The 23,079-nt window shown below is 37.2% G+C and overlaps 1 protein-coding gene across 1 annotated transcript; it reads left to right on the top strand.

Moving 5' to 3' along the window:
- Positions 1-4,151: 4,151 nt before the first annotated feature.
- On the top strand, positions 4,152-10,629 carry LOC108037833 (60S ribosomal protein L10). The gene is made up of 5 exons (XM_044458339.1): positions 4,152-4,231; positions 4,372-4,402; positions 4,456-4,761; positions 4,884-5,046; positions 10,379-10,629. Exons 2-5 carry the CDS (start codon positions 4,380-4,382, stop codon positions 10,541-10,543), a joined length of 657 nt encoding a protein of 218 aa, XP_044314274.1. The 5' UTR covers positions 4,152-4,231; positions 4,372-4,379; the 3' UTR covers positions 10,544-10,629.
- The last annotated feature ends 12,450 nt before the right edge of the window (positions 10,630-23,079 follow it).

The following is a 23,079-nucleotide window of genomic DNA, read 5'->3' as shown; positions in this document are numbered from 1 at the left end:
GAAGCAAATATAATAATAACGCATATAATTTCACAATTTAAAATTCCACAATGTCATCAAATAATGAGTATGTTAATTAATATTGTATTTATTTTTTTAAATTAACACCAAACAAATTATGGAAGCGGAGCTGCAGAAAGTATTCTGGCAGTGATTTACTTGTTTTATTTATTCGAGCTGCAGAAGAATATTCTGGCCGTGATTTATTTATTTTATTTATTATAAGTTACACACAAATGCAGATGCCGGGAAGTATAAGGACTGAGGTGCTCACTTACATGATCCCTATTATACCGCTGTGGGTACTTTTGCGTTGAGCGCCAATTAATTAATTAATTATCCCACGGGTCGTCCCTCGCAGTTGCAGCTTATCCAGGGGGGTGCGGGTGGCAAGGTTCGTCGCTGTGGTGGTTGGCCGGCTGGCCGTAGAATTCTCCAAGATGAATTACGAAGATTATGTTGGAAGGGTGACTGCCCTTCTTTACCTGCTGGCCTAGGGACTCAGACAGTTTTTCAATAATAAGAATTTAACGACGGTAGTCGGAGTATAAATTGTATGAGCGACAGCTCTTTATTCATATAAAGTCAAATCTAAACTGAAACTTAAAGCTAACAAAAATGAGACTCATAGCGGCCACTCCAATGGGTAGTCTTTGCCGGCTATGCACGAGCTTCCGGCCAGACGCTGTGTCAGCAATTTGGCCGGAGCGAGCCTTCGGACGATCGGTCATTGCCGTCGCCCGGTTAACTTAGTTAACTTGCACACATACAGTCGTCGGCTGTCGCAGTATGCGTGCAAGAGATCGGCTGGCTCTAGAGCGTTCTCTCGCTGGTTTTTGGGCAAGAGAGCGAAAAGCCAGTTGAAAAGCCAGCACAAAAAATTCGTGTGCAAAAAAATCGTATGGCGTTACGCATCTTAGAGATTATATTGGCCTTTGCAAAGAGAGTTTTTCATTTGTTCGAATCGAGCTTGAAACGATGCCCATGGTGAATTCTTATTGCTGCACTGCTCGCTCTTATTCCTAAGGATAGGTGCGAGAACTCCCCATACTATTGCTTGTGCTTCGCACATGTTAGAAGTGGTGAGAAAACGAAGTTAGAAGAAGTTAGCTTCGAACATGGCTCTCAGCAGAGCTGAAACCTCTATATAGTTTCTTACTCTATGGTTTTTGCGACTGAACGACCGAACTCGAGTAATGAGCGCGCGAGCGTCAGAATGAGAATAAGAATGAGAGCGAAAAAAACCCGAAGGCACACGAAGTGTCCGGGGCCTGCCGCTACCAGCTGTGGGGCCTGCCGCTTTGAAACATTTGTGTCCATTTTCGTTGTATGAAATGACCAGTCTAGTTGTTGTATGGTTAGTGGTACTATGCTTCTAACAAAAAAACATCGAGTAAAACATCGATGTTTCTAATACCCTCTTCCCAAAGAGTCCATCCATTCGAAACGGGCGGATTTTTGACAAATGTAAAACTCCGATTCCCACAGAGCACATTCACCATCCAATAACAGCTGTGGCTTATTATTATAGCCTGTTGCATTTTGCATAACATTTAAAATGAGCACAAAAGTTTGTTTTTTGTTTTATTATAATTTCATATATTATCTTATTATAATGTCAAGGCAGACAGCCAAGCTCAATTCAATGACATGATCTCGGTATGCGCTCGCTGCTCCACTAGCCTTTCTTGAGCGCTATCTCCACTAGCTCGTCCTTGTTGTCCACGTTTGCGCGCCTTGCAGGGGGCGCAGAGCTGCGTTGACTTCCGCTGCAGAGCCTTTTTAGACTTTTACAAAGTATTCCCTAGTGCCTGCAATAAATATATTTTATTAGTTAATTGTAAGCCACAAATATAAGTCTGGGGACATACTCTCGTACTCTAATGTGTTCTGCTCCATGTTGTGAATACGGTGTGCGCCTAGAAAAGAGTGGAGCAACTCTTAATGCTGCCACACGGATGGAGCAGTAATTAATTAATTATTACAAGTATAAGCAGAATCAATTGATTTGGCACTTTTCATTTTCAAAAATTACCTATCTTTATTGTTTACGTTTTCGTAGTGAATGTTTCAATTTTCACTGTCAAGAAGAAGAACTCAGAGTTGCACCGTAAAAACATCGCCTAACTATCGCATAAAAAGTGCATCAAATTTGGATGGGTAACTAACTGGATATTTTCGGAACGGCAAAACCTTATAGACCATCCGTTTAACGGATGGGGGAAGGTGGATTAATCTCTGTGGAAAGACGGCATAAAAAAAACAAATGCAGCTAAAAGCCATGTACTCAGATCGAAAAACGAGTTCGCCATCGGAAAAACTTTAATTTTTCCAGTGTGCTATGGTCGTACTGTCAATCAGCTGGGCTTGTTAACAAATAGTTAATATTTAAAAATATTATATTATTTGCGGTAAAGAGCCTGTAGGGATATTCTCAACTACTTTGGCAAGAGTTGTCTTCCGCTATACAAAGAAATTAGAAAACAATATAGTTTAAGTTTAATAGTTGTTTTTTTAATTACTGATAATTATTTTTTAGTTTAGAGATCATAGCTGCCCTAAGTTCTTGCAGGCGATTTTTCTGTGTTTTTGTTGTGTTTTTCCGTCCATTTTTGACCTAAGAAACACTCTGCTCTGACAACAGACACCCTCCAAGATTACATTTTTTAATCTTTTCACTAGGGCCTAATAAACGTTCACCCAAAGTTCATTTCAGCAGTATTTATACCCGTTACTCGTAGAGTAAAAGGGTATATTGTATTCGTGCAAAAGTATGTAACAGCTAGAAGGAAGCGTTTCCGACCCTATAAAGTATATATATTCTTGATCAGGGTCACTAGCCGAGTCGATATAGCCATGTCCGTCTGTCCGTCTGTCCGTCTGTCCGTCTGTCTGTCTGTCTGTCTGTCCGTATGAACGCTGAGATCTCGGAAACTATAAAAGCTAGAAGATTGGCATTTTGCATGCAGATTCTATGAGTTCCTACGCAGCGCAAGTTTGTTTCAAAAAGGTGCCACGCCCCCTTTAACGCCCACAATCGCTTATATACGATTTTAAAAATTTAAATATTTCGGAAAAGTAAAAATGTAGTTTTATTGTGTTTATCAATACCTATCGAAATGTAGAAGAAATTTTTCAAATCGGACCATTCGTTAAAAAGTTATGCGTGATCAAAGTTTCTATCTCCATCTCCCTCGCACTCCCTTTACCTAAGTAACGGGTATCTGATAGTCGGGGCACCCGACTATAGCGTTCTCTCTTGTTTTTTTGTCGATTTGAGTTCCGGGGTGAAAAAAGATTCTAACGAAAAGCGTTCGCCAGCTGTTTGCCTCTGGCTCTCGATCATAGCTGGCGAACAGATATCGACGATCTGAGTATTAGGCTTAAACAATAAGAAACAATTTTTTTCGAGATCAGTTGAATAAGCATCATTAGTACTATTGAAATTAGAATTGTTATTAAGGGTATAGTTGATTCGGCCAAAAAAGGCATATTTTCGTGAATTTTTTTACGCGATACGGTTAATGTCAGATCAATTATTTTATAAGCATATCAAAGTACAACATTTATGCCATATTTTCACAAATTTTCATCGAAAAAAAATAATAAATGAGCCGTTGACAGCCAAGCGCCGTAGGCGCCTCCAAGAAAAAAAAGGTTGTGCCGTGAACAGCATATCATGTAACTCGTTACTGGATCATCAGGCCCCTCCTGATACTAGAATGTTCTAAGAGTTCATCGCTGAATAATTTATCACCATTTCATCGCATCTTAATCAGCAAATCATCAGCCAATATCAACAAAAATTTCAATTAAAATTTATTTTAAAATTTTATTTTTAGATTGGCTGACAAATACAAAAGTATTTATCATAAATTAAAATCTAGGTTTCCAGCAAATAAATATTTATGCTTGATTTGAAGCGACTCTCAAATTGAATATCGATTTATAACGTAAATTTGTATTCCTCAATTCTGAAGTTTTTCTTACACCAGTGATGACTGTTGTCGGCTGTTTTTGTATGGTAACTGTCTTATACATTTGTCGCTCAGCCACTGGGCTGTTAGTGAGAATACCATATAAAAAAGCAGCCCCAAATAATGTTGTATTCCATTTGTTCCTAAATTTAGAATAATGTTAAAGTGCTGACCGATAAGCGTAGCTGGCGACTGCATCTTGTCTGCTTCCGTTAAATATCTTCTTCCTTTTTTCGTGCGCTTCGTTAGAAGAGGTAAGTTAGCTCCGTAGTTAATCTTAGTTAATCTGTTATTAATTGGCCTTCATGGCCTTTTATATAGCAATAGATTGCTATATTTGTGCTTATTTATTAGGAAATCAAGATATTACAAAATTTTTAATTTTTATTACTAGGGGTAAAAATGGGCCGACGACCAGCAAGATGGTATGTAAATCTATGTAAATTACGTATTCATTATTAATGCCTTCTACTTACAGCTACCGTTACTGTAAAAATAAACCTTACCCAAAATCGCGATTTTGTCGGGGTGTTCCTGACCCCAAAATTCGTATTTTTGACTTGGGAAGAAAAAAAGCTACCGTTGAAGATTTTCCACTTTGCGTTCATTTAGTTTCTGATGAATATGAACAACTAAGTAGTGAAGCTTTGGAAGCTGGGCGCATTTGTTGCAATAAGTATTTGGTAAAATACTGCGGAAAGGACCAGTTCCACATCCGAATGCGCCTGCACCCATTCCACGTCATTCGCATTAACAAAATGTTGTCGTGCGCTGGAGCTGATAGGTGAATATTTGTTTAAATTGATGCTTTATATTATAAATGACATTTAACAATATTAATTGTATCCCATATAAGGGTTGTAAGCTTGTAGCATTCATTTTAAATGATTTTACTATTTGGTTTAGGCTCCAGACGGGAATGCGCGGTGCTTTTGGGAAGCCCCAGGGTACGGTAGCCCGAGTTCGTATTGGACAACCCATTATGTCTGTCCGATCAAGCGATCGTTACAAGGCTCAAGTTATTGAAGCTTTGCGTCGTGCGAAGTTTAAGTTTCCTGGACGTCAGAAGGTCAGTAAATAATAGTATATAACATATTTTATTTATTATTCCCAATAAGGGGCCGTCCAAGTATGCAAAAAAGAAGTTCAAAAGAGTTGAACATGCGACTACATTAAGTAAATTTATTTGGGATAAATAGCCGTATAAATGATTTCGTCGTATAAGTGAATTGTCGGGCCCGATCCATCGGCAAGCGGCGATTAATACCTTATTCGTTAGAATTTAATGCTCCGTTTAATGCTGATCAATAAACGAGATATTAATTTTCGTAAATTTTTTTTTCACGGTTTTCAATAATAGTTGACCAAAAGACTTACAGGGCCAAGTCTACGTAAAATTGCATATAAACCCGTTTTCGACCGTTATTTTTTCTAAAACGCTGATGGCTATTTGTTTCCTAATTTTGTTGAGATATAAGATTTTTTCAAGCAAATTTGAGTTTAAACTCGTTTAAGATTAGTATGAAAGAGTAGAAAAGACAAAACCAATTTAAAAAAAAAACAAGAGGAGGCAAACAGTGAAGCTATGTTGATTTTGCGCTGCATTTTGCCATCGTTTCTATGGCAGCTATATGATATTGTTGCCCGATTTTAATTTAATTAAAACCGTAATTCCATTATACTTAAATATTACCAAATCCCAAAGAACAACAAAAAAAATTAAAAACAAAGAAATATTTTTTTTTCATTTTTCTCCGATTCTTCCTATGGGAGCTATATTATATAGTCGTCCGATCCGATAGAAAGACAACTTTTTGTAAAGTTTCAAGCAGATAGCTTTAAAACTGAGGGACAAGTTTGCGTAGAAACGGACGGACGGACATGGCTAGATTGACTCTCCTGGTGATGCTGATCAAGAATATATAAACTTTATAGGGTCGGGAATTCTTTCACAAACCGAATACTTTTTACTTCGCTAAAATGTTTATTTCCCTTAAACTTCAAGAAATATAACAATAATATAAATTGAAAGTTAAGGTATGCCGCATTTTAAATCAATTAATTTTGTTCTCTCGGAAATTAATCTGTGAAAAGTTTTCGTCGTGAAATTTTAGGTAAATGTCCGTAAAAGATGTGCAGTGACAAACTTAATAATGCTGCAAAAGTTTGTAACAGGTAGAAGGAAGCGTTTCCGACCCTATAAAGTATATATATTCTTGATCAGGATCACTAGCCGAGTCGATCTAGCCATGTCCGTCTGTCCGTCTCTCCGTCTGTCTGTCCGTATGAACGCTGAGATCTCGGAAATTGTAAAAGCTAGAAGATTGGCATTTTGCATGTAGATTTTAGGAGTTCCTACGCAGCGCAAGTTTGTTTCAAAATGGTGCCACGCCCCCTCTGACGCCCACAAGCCACAAGCTGTGGCCACAGTTTTTATGCTATTATGAAAATTTTAATTGATATGTATTTGTTTCGTCAATACCTATCGATTTTCCTATTAAGAGTTTACCACGCCCACTCTAACGCCCAAAAACCTATTAAACGCTTAAGCCTTGCTAGCGCCTACATTTCCACCTTTCATGGCCCGTGGTAGCGCCATCTAACGGATGACTTTGGAACAGCTGGCCAACAGAGTCAACGTTAATTCTCGAGAAGGATTTATATTAAAGGAAATTGCGATGGTTTTCATTTGTCAATACCGAACTATATCCCAAGAACTATGCAAATCAAATCAAGTTAGCCAAATTGGAGTTCTGAGTCAAACAATGGCGTATGTGTGTATGTATGTAAGCATATACATATGTATGTATTTACATTGTACACAGTTGCAATTGCCAGGCAAAGATAACTCCTTTCAAAGAAAGCTATTTGCTATACCCGTTACTCGTGTTGTGCAAACATTTAGACTTTAATATACATAATACTATTTAAGAATGTATGTGTTTAGCTAATATAAGTATGTACATATGTTTAATATTTCTAGTCAATTTATTGCACTCAAAAACATAAACATAAACAGCTGCTGGTGCAGGACAACAGCTGCCTGCGCTAAAGCAGCGCTGGTGCTGATGCTCGTGCTGTAAAGCTGCCAGCTCTAAGAGATCGCCGAATTCAAATTGATAATTTGAACTTTTTTGGCTGAGTAACGGGTATCTAATAGTCGAGGCACTCGACTATAGCGTTCTCTCTTGTTTTTTATATTTTACTATGCTCTAGAGCTTTTTAGTATCTTTAACAGTATTTGTATTTCGATTACGATAAAAAATTATTTTATCGGGATAATAAATGGATATAAATAATAACATTTAATTTTCTAAAATTAAACAAAAACCATTTTTTAAAGATAAAAAAACTACGATTTACATAATATCGAAAATTTGCAGATCTAGCAACAAAATTGCCAACATTTTTTATACCCTTGCAGAGGGTATTATAATTTTAATCAGAAGTTTGTAACGCAGTGAAGGAGACGTTTCCGACCCTATAAAGTATATATATTCTTGATCAGGATCAATAGGGGAGTCGATATAGCCATGTCCGTCTGTTTCAATACCGTTTGCGAGCTCAGTTTAAAAGCTAGCAATCTGAAACTTTCACACTCGTCCTAAAAAATGTGTACGCAGATCAAGTTTGAAAATCGCCCCGATCGGACGTCTATATCCTATGGCTCCCATAGGAACAATCGGATATATCTAGCAAGAATCGATGATAATTCGCGCAGTGTAAAAGCTATTGAAATGAATCTTTCCAAATCGTATTTTTTTATGCATACCTTGATCAGGGTAAAAGCGCGTGGCGATCGGACGTCTATATCCTATAGCTCCCATAGGAACAATAGGGAAAAATCGGTCCAAATTTTATGTTTTTCAGAATATTTCGCGCTGTGTAAAAGCTATTGCTATAAATTTTTTCAAATCGTATTTTTTTATGCATTCCTTCATCAAGGTAAAAGCGCGTGCTGATCGCACGTCTATATCCTATAGCTCCCATAGGAACAATCGGATATAACTTTCAAGAATGGAAGATATTTCGCGCAGTGTAAAAGCTATTAACATAAATCTTTCCAAATCTTATTTTTATACCCTTGCAGAGGGTATTATAATTTTGGTCAAAAGTGTGCAACGCAGTGAAGGAGACATCTCCGACCCTATAAAGTATATATATTCTTGATCAGGATCACCTCCTGAGTTGATATAGCCATGTCCGTCTGTCCGTCTGTCTGTCCGTCTGTCTGTTTCTACGCGAACTAGTCTCTCAGTTTTAAAGATATCGAATTGAAACTTTGCACACACCCTTCTTTCCTTTGCACGCAGTATATAAGTCGGAACGGCCGGGATCGGACGACTATATCCTATAGCTGCCATATAACTGATTGATCGGAAATGCCATAATTTTGGTGTTTGTTAAGTTAGGAAGTTGGGATTTTCTATGGGTTTTATATTTGGCCAATCAATCCGACCTACCAAATTTCATAAGGATCAGCCGACTATATCCTATAGCCGCCATATAACTGATTGATCGGAAATGCCATAACTTTGGTGATTGTTAAGTTAGGAAGTTGGGATTTTCTATGGGTTTTATTTTTGGGCAATCAATCCGACCTAACAAACTTCATAATAATCGGCCGACTATATCCTATAACTGAACGATTGGAAATGCCATAACTTTGATGTTTTTAATGTTAGGAAGTTGGGATTTTTTATGAGTATTAAGAATGCATCATATGAATAATTTTGAAGAATATAATTTACAGAGTATTCTGCAAGGGTATATCAACTTCGGCTCCGCCCGAAGTTAGCTTTCCTTTCTTGTTTTATGCATACCTTGATCAGGGTAAAAGCGCTTGGCGATCGGACGTCTATATCCTATAGCTCCCATCGGAACAATACGGTGAAATCGGTTAAAATTTAATGATTTTTAGGATATTTCGCACAGTATATAAGCAATTGACATGAATCTTTCCAAATCGTATTTTTTTATGCATACCTTGATTAGGGTAAAAGCGCTTGCCGATCGGACGTCTATTTCTTATAGCTTCCGTAGAAAAAATTGTTAAAGGCTGCGAAAGTATCCCTTTTTTTCTATTTTTATATGACATTTTTGCAGTATAAAAGCAATTGATATCAAACGACGCAAATCTAGTTTATTTATGTATACCTTATTCCTTTCGCTACTTTTTCAGTTTTAGCAATTTCGGCAAAGTCTGCAAGGGTATTAAAACTTCGGCTTGCCAAAGTTAGCTTCCGTCCTCGTTTAAATTTAAATAACTAAAACCATATAAAACGAATATATGTATATGTTTAAAAATAACTTAACTTTACTTTTTGGTTTTGTTCATCGTTTCTACGGCAGCTATATATATACTGTAGTATTATTATTGTATATTTTGATTCAGTGTTTATATTCATACAAACAAACACTACATTAGGCTTATTAAAAAATTAAAATTTTTTCTGTCGTGTTATTTGACTTATTTCAATTAAAAAGGCGAAGCGTAAAGAGAACCAACTTATGCTTTAAAATAACTGCCCATAAAGGATTCTGTAAATTTGATAACGTAATTTAAAATATGAAAAAATAATTTTTAATCGGCACAGTAGTTTTGAAGTTATAGGGGGAACCGTCTTTGAAAACAACGTCAGTTGTGAGAAAAACACTAAATTAACCACAGCAAACATTTATTAGTAGGTACAGAAATCTGAGAAATCCTAAATAGCTATGCCATTTTTTTTGTGGAATTTTTCAAACAACCGTTAGTAATATTTGTAATTTGTGCAGAAAGATCAGCCTTTTGAAAAATTTGTCTTAGTCTTTTCGCCAATTGGTGCATCAAATGTGGCCTCATCTTGTAATAATCCAGATTCCTTTTTAAGTGCCTTTTGTTTTTCTGAGGATCTTGCTTGCAAATTTTGCTTTGTCGATTTATAAGAGAAATGCAAAAGAATATTCTTCTGGAAAAAACGAATTCAAGTTGTTTTATCTTTAATATTTATTTATCTTGTCATCAATAATTTAAAAATCCTTACACACACAAAAAACATTTTTGTGTCGATTTCGTTTAAATTGACAGTATTAAATTCTGATTAATCTCATAAGTTTTCTAAAAAGTTTTTTAGATGCTTTTTTATTTGAAAGCTCTTTCTGCCGAGAAGTGACTTTCTTTTAAGAAATAAATTTTTTAGTCAAGTTTTCATTTCTAGTCTTTTAAAGGTATATAAAACATAACAAAACCATTTAATTGTTTTAGTAATGAAAAAAGAACAAAATCAACTCTCATGTACTCATTTATGCCCATTTCGAACTTTTTTTGCAAAAGCCATTTAATACTTTGTCCAAACACCACCCTCCTTTCTATCTAATTACACTTTTAATTCAATAATTACTATTTTTTGTTTTTATAGATCTACGTTTCCAAAAAATGGGGATTTACCAAATACGAACGCGAACGCTACGAGGAACTTCGTGATGACAACCGCCTAGAGCAAGATGGTTGCAACGTAAAATACCGCCCCGAGCACGGCCCAATTGCTGCTTGGGAAAAAGCTCAGCGTGATGTTTATGCTTAAAAAAGTGCAACTACAATGTCGCTTAAACTAGCATAAACTATGTAATTCGGAAACAATATACATAAATACTATTTGCTGAGCACATATTTAAATGTTTTTTTAACGGTACAGCTTATAAAGAATATATAAACTTTTTAGGGTCGGAAATGTATCCTTCACTTCGTTGTAAACCTTTGACTAAAATTAAAATACCCTATGCAAGGGTATAAAAATAGTCTAAAAGTTCAACTTGCTTGCAGTGCCAATAATTAACCACTAGATAGATGCCTATTTAATGACCAAAAACATTCATGAATTAAAACCTGGATTCTGAGATAACTGCTGCCTAACAGTGGTTGGCAGGTCAGCTCACAAAAAGGTAAGTCAAACTTAAATGGCCAATTGCAGAAGTTTAAGAATTTGTGAAGGTATCCGCCGTATACCACTATATAGGGGGTGCGTTTATGTGGGTATTGTTTCATCAAAAAAATTTGTATTTACAAATTTTGACTGAAAAGCGTGCTACCAACTTCTAAACAGGAACTAGAGCCGGAGATAAATGATCAATTAGTGCAAGAAGAGCTTGTTTTCCTAAAACCAATTTTGTAAAAACTTGATTAAAAAAACTCACGGTTTTCGAGGAAATGGACTGTTTGGTTTGGCGGATAACAGTTGCCAGATAGAGGTGCAGAGATATCGATGTTTGCAAATCATCGTAACCATCGATAGTTTGTGGGCCACCATCTACGTTTCAGAAAATGGTGACCCTCTGAAATATTGGGTGATGATGATGACCTAAATTATTATGAAAACATGTTAAATAAAAATATTTTTATAGATGAGTATTAATGACAGTTCCTTAAAATTGGCAGCAACCAAAAACTTGTGTATACAAACCTCTTCATGCGAAAGCCTTGTACTCAGATCGACAAACGACTACGCTAGCGTAATCTTTAATCTTTAATCTTTCCAGTGTGACCAAAGTTTCGAGAGTTCATCAGACTTAAGCGTGCTACGGTCGTATTGTCAATCAGCTGGGTTTGTTGACAAGCAGTTAAAATTCAAATATCGTATTTGCGGGAAAGAGCCTTTAAAAGATATTATCAATTACCTTGGCACGACAACTCTGCCGCTATACAAAGAAATTAAAAAACAATACAATTCAAATTTAACCGTTGTTTTTTATATGTACTGATAATTATTTGTAAAGTTCATAGCTGCACTTTTATTGTGTTTTTTAGTACATTTTTGACCTAAAAAACATTTTCCTCTGACAAGAGGCACCCCAGATAGTATTCATGTTATTTTGTCCTCACATGTAAACACCTGCAATCGACTTTTGTGAGTTTTTCCCTCCATTTCTTATAATGTTCAGTGAGAAGCGCACGCCAAAAGATTAAATTTGTTAATCTTTTCGCTAAAGTTCACCCAAAGTTCATTTTCCGCAGACTGGCAACGACAGATGAAACTTTCTATTAATTTTCGTGACTGAGTACCACGAAAAACGGGGAACAGTTTAGCTTATAAGCCCCCCGATCTCTTATTAATGGTGTTCGGTTTTCGTCGATCTGGATACCAGGCTTAAAAATTTAACTTTTGACGTAAACTGCTCACTGCACATTCATAAGAAATGGAGGGAAAAACCAAAAAGCTCGCCAAAGTCGATTGCAGGATTTACAAGTGGGGCAAAACTTTATTACTATCTGGGGTGCCTCTGATCGACGAAAAATGTTTTTAGGTCAAAATTCCAAAAACACAATAACAGTGCTGCTATGAAATTTAAATTATGGATAATTACCCGTAAATTAAAAAAAAACGAATAAATTTAAATTGTAATCTTTTTAATCGTGGTTTAGCACTAGAATCCATATCAACAAACGATTACACTAGGGTAAAAACTTTAAAAACCTTTCGAGTCTGACCAAAATTTTGAGAGTTCATCAGATTTAAGCGTGCTACGGTCGTACTGTCAATCAGCTGGGTTTGTTGACAAGCAGTTAAAATTCAAATATCGTATTTGCGGGAAAGAGCCTTTAAAAGATATTATAAAATACCTTGGCAAGACAAGTCTGCCGGCGTACAAATAAATTAAAAAACAATACAATTTAAATTTAACAGTTGTTTTTTTTTAATTTACTGATAATTATTTGCTAATTTAAAGTTCATAGCTGCACTTTTATTGTGTTTTTTTTGTACATTCCGGACCTAAAAAACTGACTAGGGTTCACCCAAAGTTCATTTCCGCAGACTGACAACGCTATGCAATTTTCTGGTATTTTTTTCGTCGATCTGTGGACCGACGTGAAAAAAAGGCCCGACGAAAAGTGAACGCCAGCTGTTTGCCTCTCGCTCTCTCTCATGACTGGCGTACGGTTTTCGTCGATCTGGATACTAGGCTTATAGCGGCAGAGTTGTCTTGCCAAGGTACGAAGTAACGTATATCGGCGTCCACCTATACATACGACTAACCTGGAGAAGACACATCGAATGTAAGAAACTACATCTAAAACTAAAAGCCAGCAGCTTCCACTGGATATTAAACATTCGATCGGCCCTGCGTCTGGACTACAAGGTCCTGCTCTATAACTCTACTCTCAAGCCTATCTGGACATATGGCTCCCAGCTATGGGAGAACGCGAGCAGCAGCAACATTGACATCATACAGCGCACACAATCGCACAAGGGCAAATTATTTTATAATTTGCCAATGACCGGCGAACCAAATAAAGAGCGCTTAAGCTCGGTGTGCCGAAGTGACGGGTTAAAAATACTACAAAGACCTACCCGGCTCTACTGTCAGTCGATACTCAAAGAGCACATCAGCAACATGCAGTGGTAAAACATCTGCAATTGCACCAAAAGTAACAACAACAACTACAGCAACGGCGGCAAAACCAACAACTTCTACAGCAACGGCTCTTACCGCGTAATTCACTGCGATGTCGTCGACTGCAGCGCCAAATATAACTTCAACAAAAATTTTGACAACAAAATGAAGCAAATATTCAACAAGCGGGCCCGGTCATACAGACCGGCATGGATCGCTATATCCAAATTAAGCGTAGGCTTAGCCCGCAGAACACCGCGGTGGGTAATTAGCCAAAAATAAACCGATTCCAAAGAGACAACGAATTACACGGGAGATCCAATAACAAAAGATTTGCCCTCCTAGCTGAAACTCAACCAAAACCGAAACCAAAGCTCCCACCAATTTACATCAGGGAGAAATTTACATCAACGAAATTGTTGCGCTGGTCGGGGACGGAAATTTTCATGTTGTTCCGATCACTAAAGGGAATATTCACGAAACCAAACTTCAGACCAAATCCGAAGAACATTTCCGAGCTGTGTCTAAATACCTGGAGGAAGCTAAGAAAAACAAGAGAGAACGCTATAGTCGAGTGCCTCGACTATAAGATACCCGTTACTCAGCTAAACAACTTAATATAAATATGCCTTCTTGTAATAAACTGACTAGAAATATTAAACATACATACTTATATTGGCTAAACACATACATTCTTAAATAGTATTATGTATATTAAAGTCGAAATGTTTGCACAACACGAGTAACGGGTATAGCGAATAGCTTTCTTTGAAATGAGTTATCTTTGCCTGGCAATTGCAACTGTGTACAATGTAAATACATACATATGTATATGCTTACATACATACACACATACGCCATTGTTTGACTCAGACCTCCAATTTGGCTACCTTGATCTGATTTGCATAGTTCTTGGGATATAGTTCGGTATTGACAAATGAAAACCATCGCAATTTCCTTTAATAGAAATCCTTATCGAGAATTAACGTTGACTCTGTTGAGCACCTTGGCCAGCTGTTCCAAAATCATCCGTTAGATGGCGCTATTGTATTGCTTCCTTCTACCTGTTACATACTTTTGCACGAATACAATATACCCTTTTACTCTACGAGTAACGGGTACACTACTACACGTACCAACTAAAAAGCAGCAAGGGCCTGCAAGTTGTACTAAAAGGGATTGAGCCCGACGTAACCCCCAATGAAGTTATCGATGCCCTCAAAGAAAATGGTTTTTCTCCAAAAAAACGTTAGTAACATCATTAACAGGATCAAAAAGCCGCAACCACTTTTCAAAGAAGAGCTGGAGCCAGACAGCAGAGTCTTGAAGAAAAATGAAATGAAAAACCTTCAATACCTGTTGCACCGAAGAATTAAGGTGGAAGAACCACATAAAAGGAACGGCCCAGTTCAATGTACAAACTGTCAGGAGTATGGACACACCAGAACATACTGCACACTTCGATCAGTATGTGAACGAAAAACCCACTCCAGTCTTATCTAGGAAACGTTCAGCAGGTCCCAGGACAGTCACAAAGCCCACTGGAAGCTATGATGGTTACTATGCAACAAAGTATGATGGAATTTATGTCCTTCATGTGAACGACCATGCAAACACTGGTTCAAAACCAGAACATGGTGTTACAGTTGCTTGCAGCAGAGCAGTCCAAATAATTGATGGCAAATCTACGAATAACCATGTAGAACACCAATGGCGTTTTCCAGCACAAACATGAAATAACACAGTTCCTGAATAAATATCATATCGACATTATGCTACTGATAGAGACGCACCTCACAAACAAATACAATTTCCAAATGAGAGACTACACCTTCTACCGCACAGATCATCCAGATGTTAAAGCCAACGGCGAAACCGGCATCCTAATCAGGGAACGCATCAAACACCACTTTCACGAAAGTTTTATCAAAGTGCAGTCAGATAGCGGAACACTTTCATAACCGCTTCCTACTGCCCGCCTCGCTTTACAATTACTGAAGGACAATTCATGGATTTTTACAACTTACTTGGAAATCGCTTCATAGCAGCAGGAGATTATAATGCCCAACATACCTAATGGGGGGACGACTCGTGACTCCCAAAGTAAGGCAATTATATAATGCAATAATAAAACTAAGCAACAAATTGGACTATGTTTCCCCAGGTAGCCCCACATACTGGCCAGCAGACCCCAGAAAGGTCCCAGACTTAATAGATTTTGCGGTGACAAAAAACATTTCACGCAATATAATAAGCGCCAAAGCGCTTTCGGACCATTCATCTGACCACTCGCCAGTGCAGATCACCCCCAGAGACTGACATCGCACAGAACAAACTGGTTAAAATATAAAATGTATGTAAGTTCTCACATCGAACTAACCCCGCAGCTCAACATCGAAGCGGACATCGAAAGATCCACTGATGCTCTTGAAGATGTACTCGTGGCAGCAGCCACTATTTCAACACCACAATCGAAGGACGTGCAAATCAAGCATTTCAAAACTAATCTGCAATTAGAACAGCTTGTACTGGAAAAGAGGCGTCTGCGACGTGCTTGGCAAACCAATAGATCTTCAAAATAACGCCTTAAGGAAGCAACTCGCACACTAAACCGAGCCCTGAAGAAAGACGCTGAAAATGCACAACTGCGGTACATCGGAAAGCTTTCGTCAACCAGTACAAAACATCCTCTGAGAAAGGCCCATGCAAATCCGAGCTCTCCAATCGAAACAGTCACTCCAATAAGAAACCCATCAGGTAGCTGGGCCCGCAGCGACGAAGAAAGAGCCGAAACTTTTGCTTCATATCTCCGAAGCGATTTCCAGTCGAACCCTGCCTCTGGTCCATTTCTCCTACCACAAATTGAATCCGAAACTATATCCTTACCAACATTGCATCAGTCAAAAGAGATAGCGAAAGTGATCGGGGATCTGAAACCGAAAAAGGCTCCGGGCAGTGACCTAATAACACCATAAATGATAATTGAGCTTCCAAACTCTGCTATTGATGCTATTTGTAAACTCTTCAATGGGAATACTAATACTATCATAATGATACCGAAGCCCGGAAAAGACTACACAATTCCTTCATCCTACAGACCAATAAGTTTACTATCGTGTCTGTCTAAGTTTTTCGAAAAATGCCTTCTTACACGCTTATCTTGAGTCGTCTCTGTACAACAGAGTCTTCGCAGTAAGGTGCAACACAACAACATCTGACGACTACATTATCGAAGCTGGAGTCCCGCAAGGAAGCGCACTTGGGCCTACTCTGTTCGATATTCCTACAAACGAGCAGCTAACAACATCTACGTTCGCTGACGACACTGCAATCCTAAGTCGTTCGAGGAGCCCAAGCCAAGCAACAATACAACTAGCCAGTCACCTCATAGTAGTTGAGAGATTGGCGTATTAAAATAAATGAACAAAAATGTAAACACATATCGTTTATTCTCAACAGGCAAACATGCCCTCCACTATCATTGAATAGTACTCCGATTCCCCAAGTCAACGAAGTTACGTATCTCGGCGTCCACTTATACATACGACTAACCTGGAGAAGACACATCGAATGTAAGAAACTACATCTAAAACTAAAAGCCAGCAGCTTCCACTGGATATTAAACATTCGATCGGCCCTGCGTCTGGACTACAAGGTCCTGCTCTATAACTCTACTCTCAAGCCTATCTGGACATATGGCTCCCAGCTATGGGGAACGCGAGCAGCAGCAACATTGACATCATACAGCGCGCGCAATCGATAATCTTGAGGACTATCACTGGGGCACCGTGGTATATTCGCAACCATCCACATAGACCTCGGAATTCTTGCAGTAAAAGATGAAATTGACAAACAAAAGACGACCTACAAACAAAAACTCTCCGTGCACCCAAATCATCTCGCAATAGGCTTGTCTCGGGTTTCCAGAACCCGCCTTCAATGCAACGACCTTCCAATCCAGCAATAATTCTCAGGGCCGCATTCAGTACCAGTCTTATGACTGTTAGTTAGATTACTAAAGATTTGATACACTTATTGTTAGTATAAATAAATAGCAAAGCAATTTCAAAAAAAAAAATAAATAATTGCCGTAATAAAGAAGTTTCAATAGAAAGAAATAGAATAGAAAGCCGATATTGTAAACATCGGAGCCCCAAAGCGAGCCCTGAGTCCGCTAACGTAAACAACAAAGCGATCCCTAAAGTCCGCTAATGTAAACACCAATTTCAAATTTAATTGGCAAATTGCATCATCCCATTTTCCGACTCTCTTGAGTCATTCTCTTTATCAATTTTTAGCCAAGGTTTGATTATTGATCATTGAACTCGAGGCAGGGCAGTCCGTTTTTGAGATCCGAATCGAGCAGTTGAATAAATCGAGTGAAAGTAAAAGAGTAGTGAACTAAATAAGTTCGACTTATTGAAAAATGTAAGAAAATGTAATGTAATAAAAATAATTTTTTTTTTTATCAAATTCACTAGTGAGAAAGTTAATTGGCGCCCAACATGGGGCTGTGCGATTAAAAAATTCTAAAACAAGGGCTTAAAATAAATGCTAAAAAGTTTTAAAGTGAAATGGAATTTAGCGCGGCCAAAAACCCGATACAACCGACGAAAATATAAAGCTTGTGTTGACAAAAAATAAGATGGAAATTAAAAAGTTTGTGTTGATTCAAAAATAAGGTGGAAAATAATTAATGAAATAATCCCGTTAAATCTCAAATTACAAAATAGTGATCGTAACAATAAATTCGCTGCTCTGACAATATAAAATCAAAAAAACAATTTAATTCAAAAATATTTATAAAACAAAAATTAAAAAAAATCATCAAATCCATCATCAAAAAAAAAAAAAAACATTCAAAGAAAACAGGCAATCCCTCGCCAAAAATAAACATTGAAAAATAAGGAAGACACCAAGTTAAAAATCTGAAAACCAAAATAGAAGGACGACCCCAAGGAGAATCATCAACCAAGAGAAGGGCGACCCCAACTGGATCAGCCAACAACTTTAAGAAAAATAAGGAGAACGATTCGTGAGCGATACTACCTTTTTTTATTATTATTATTTTTTTTTTATTTATTTATTTTTTTTTTTTCGCGCGGAGTCCCACGGCCCACTTACCCGCCCAACCGACCGAGGGGCGCAGCCGTGTATCGTACGGCACGATTCGCGATAAGATAGACGCGAGATAGGAAAATAAAGGTAAAGGCCGGGGAAAAAAGTAATAGTTAGATCAATCTTGTGCCAATGAAGCAAGTATTAATCGTTTTAGGAGCGGCAGAGAGTCAAGATTTGATATTACAGGAAAAAGTCTATTATAGTCAGAACATAATACTCTGAAAGGCTCATGCAAGGCATAGTTAGATCTACAATGATTTAAAGTTAGGGGAATATAATTTCTAGTTAATCTACTTGGCACAGAAAAGTTTAGCCGACTTAAGAAGTCGGGGCAGTCAATATCACCATGTATAAGGTTATAAATAAAGATAGTACCAAGCATCGTTCTACGGTTGGCTAGGGATGGTAAATTAATCAAAAGAAGTGTACTAGAATAAGAAGGTAAGATAAGATTTGCATCCCAGTTTAGGCGCCGTAAAGCAAAAAGAAGGAAGTTTTTTTGTACAGATTCAATACGACCAATTCCGTATTGTGGACTCCAGACGGTAGACCCATACTCCAGAATCGGACGGACTAGCGAAATAAATAAAGTTTTAGTCAAATAAGGATCATCGAATTCTTTTGACCACTTTTTAATAAATCCAAGCACTCCTCTGGCTTTATTAACCATGGACGAAATGTGATTAGAAAATTTTAGTTTAGGGTCCAAGAGAACGCCAAGATCGTTTACAAGAGTTATTCTATCCAAAGAGCTGCCACTTAATGTGTAAGTCGCGTATATCGGATTGGCCTGATAAAAAGAATTGAATTTTTTAAAAGGACCCTTTGTGACCTGCCATTCAGATAACTTGAAATCCATTTAAGCAAAACAGCAGATCAATTTATTATTAATACAAAAGTGCACTCGCGAAGCGAACGGAGTTTAAATTTATGTTTAAATAACCGGAAGAAAATTAAAATTGTTTTGATAAAACCCACCGATGGGAATAAATGAAAACAAAATACAAAATTCGAAGCGCAGAAAAAAAACACGACCGTTCACTTTGAAAGTCAAAGACGAATGAATTATTATATAAGAAACTAGCTGTACCCGGCGCGACTTCGTTCGCTTAGTTTTGAGTACGGTTGTCAAGACTTTCCTATTTCCACACCTCCCCTGAGGTAGAGAAATTGGCGCGTTTTTTTTAATGTGGTATCTCCAATTAGACCTATTCCACTGAAACTTTCTAGGTTTAATAATGTTAATTAATATGATTACTTTAAAACCTCTGTGTAAACAACATTTTTAGAAGATCCTTCAGGAGCGAGAATAATAAGGCTACTGGCAGAGCTAACTCTAGAGCATGCGACATAAAATTGTCCATGAGAGAAGCAATCTTCTCTAAGATCTAGTCCAGCCAGCTTCAAAGTCTGCCCCTGCGATTTATTTATAGTTATTGCAAAGCAAACTTTTAGAGGGAATTGTAGCCTTTTAAACTTAAACGGCAGACTGGATGGTATTAATGTTTCCCCCTTCGCGCACCCCGTAAATACTGTAGCTTCGATTACATTCTTATGAAGACCTTTTATCTGCAATCGTGTCCCATTGCATAACTTTGGGGGACTTAAATTTCGCAATAACATTACGGGTGCTCCAATCCTAAGAGACAGATTATGCTGAGGAATTCCTGGAGGATTCAAAGAATTTAAAAATTCAACAGGGTAATGAACAGCATTATCAGCATCAGGAACAGAGTCGACCGATTTATAGGAGACTTCTAAACCATTAAATGAGTTTAGCAATAAATTATTAATAGTGGTTGCTCTTTCATTTTTCGTTGTCAAAATGGCGCGCTCAGATAGCCAATCTAAGCTTTTACATGATATGTTGGAAATGTCAGGAAATATTTTGGATGTAAGGTCTTGAACGTTTTTGACTACATTTCCTAAGCGTGATGTTATAACTATTTTTCCATCAACTGTTGGATGGACGCCATTCCCAATTTTTAAAAGATTTTCGGCAAAAATACCTGCAGAACTGTCTCCTTTTAAGTGCACTCGCATATTTTTCATGAGCGCTAGTTTGTTTATCTGTGGCCATAAAAATGAAGATTTTAAACAGGCCTTTATTTCGTCAGCTCTTGTACCTCTTGGAACAACAGGAAGGGTTTGGCGAAAGTCTCCAGCTAGCAGGACTGTAATACCACCCACCAACATAGTATTCTCATTATTATCTTGCAGGGTTCTATTTATGGCTTCAAGCCAACCTTTATGTGACATTGTGCACTCATCCCAAACAATTAACTCACAATCTTTAAACACCGCAGCCATATTACATTGCTTTGAAATAGAGCAATGAGGTGTTTCTAAATTAACTAAATCCAAAGGAAGTTTAAATGTAGAATGAGCAGTTCGACCTCCATTGAGCAGGGTAGCAGCTATACCGGAAGATACCACAGCTAGGGCTATTTTTTTTTAACTTCTAACTTTTGCCAACAATAAGTTTGTCAAGAAGGTTTTACCTGTCCCTCCAGGTGCATCCAAAAAAAATATTTCACCCATCTCAGCCCCAACGCTTTTTGTATTGTATACGACTTAATATTAGTTTGGAGTTAGGGTTGTCAGGACTTTCTTATTTCTTATTTGCCCCTTTTTTTGAAAACCTTTGTGTTAACAACCTTTGTAGAAGATCCTTCAAGAGAGAGAATCAGAAGGATACTGGCAGAGCTATATAATAAATGAAAGTGATCCAAGTAAAAGTCGTGAGCTTGTATACTTTTTATCAGTTACAAAGTTATCAATGCACACACATTGTATGTATGTACATGTATTGTACATATAAGCAAATCAAAACATATCCAAATATACATATGTACATACGTATTTGGTCAAAAGTTCGAATCTTAAGATTAATATTTAACTTGGAAACATTTTGGCTTTGCTTACAGAATTTGTAGTAATTTTCTATTTTCATCCATGGTGGAAATTAAATAAGGCTCTTACTTCTGCTACAAAATGATAAATAAAACCTAAGCATTTGATCCACAGGACTGACTATTGATCGAAAATCATATTGATCGGAGCAGCAGTTTAAGTTTTTAAAATCCTAAACAAATTTAACTTAAATTGCCTCTTTCCCCTCCCCTTTCCCTGCAGCACTACCCCTCCCCATCATCAGTTTTCTTGGCTGTTGCTCTCTCGGCCGTCGCTCTCTTGGCTTCTGGGTTTCGTTCTCTCGACAGGCTCCCGCAAAATACAACGCAATGACTTAGAAAATCTAAATAAATTCGTTAAAAATACTTAAAAAAATGTTAAAAACTTGAAAAATTAAACTTAGGCATTTGGGCCATAGAATAACTATTGAGCGAAAAATCATCTTGATCGGAGCAGCGGTTTAGATTTTTTAAATCGAAAAGTTAATTTTAAATGTAGCCCCCAAATTATGGGGGATATCAAAATTTCTTTTAGATTTCTAATTAGGCCTTTTAAAAACCTAAAATTCGGAAAAATCCAAATATCGAAATTCCAACCAGTTTAGAAGTTAAGCTTAAATACATCAACTTTTTTTTGCTCAGAATAATGGATGTTGGAGCTGTTTGGGGCCACTGGGGGGACATATCGGATCTTAGTGGGCGCCCACGCCCCCAATGGAATACTGTGAAAAAATTTGGCTGCTCTTGCTCTTACGGTTTGGGCTGTGGCCGTATCCCCTTAAAAATCGGTCTTTCATTTTATAATCTTTAGGGATGAAAGTGATCCAAGTAAAAGTCGTGAGCTTGTATACTTTTTATCAGTTACAATGTTATCAAAGCAATTTTAATTTGCGCACAAATATGTATACTTGTTTATAAATTGGAATTTGTTGTTTTCAAATTTCTTGTTTTGAATGAAACGAAAACCTTTGTACACACAGTAAAAGATTGGCATCCAATACAAAAACAGCAAAGTAACGTATTATTTTCAGATTCCACATTTGATCGATAAACGGGTATAATAAATCATTTTATTTGTATTTAAGCACATTATCTACATTCGAATAGAAACATACACACACATTGTATGTATGTACATGTATTGTACATATAAGCAAATCAAAACATATCCAAATATACATATGTACATACGTATTTGGTCAAAAGTTCGAATCTTAAGATTAATATTTAACTTGGAAACATTTTGGCTTTGCTTACAGAATTTGTAGTAATTTTCTATTTTCATCCATGGTGGAAATTAAATAAGGCTCTTACTTCTGCTACAAAATGATAAATAAAACCTAAGCATTTGATCCACAGGACTGACTATTGATCGAAAATCATATTGATCGGAGCAGCAGTTTAAGTTTTTAAAATCCTAAACAAATTTAACTTAAATTGCCTCTTTCCCCTCCCCTTTCCCTGCAGCACTACCCCTCCCCATCATCAGTTTTCTTGGCTGTTGCTCTCTCGGCCGTCGCTCTCTTGGCTTCTGGGTTTCGTTCTCTCGACAGGCTCCCGCAAAATACAACGCAATGACTTAGAAAATCTAAATAAATTCGTTAAAAATACTTAAAAAAATGTTAAAAACTTGACAAATTAAACTTAAGCATTTGGGCCATAGAATAACTATTGAGCGAAAAATCATCTTGATCGGA

This window comes from Drosophila rhopaloa, unplaced genomic scaffold (genome assembly GCF_018152115.1).
Source record: "Drosophila rhopaloa isolate 14029-0021.01 unplaced genomic scaffold, ASM1815211v1 contig_164, whole genome shotgun sequence".
Taxonomy (NCBI): Eukaryota; Metazoa; Arthropoda; class Insecta; order Diptera; family Drosophilidae; genus Drosophila; species Drosophila rhopaloa.
The sequence above is the reverse complement of the archived record's forward strand: the minus strand, read 5'-3'. Positions and strand labels throughout refer to the sequence as shown.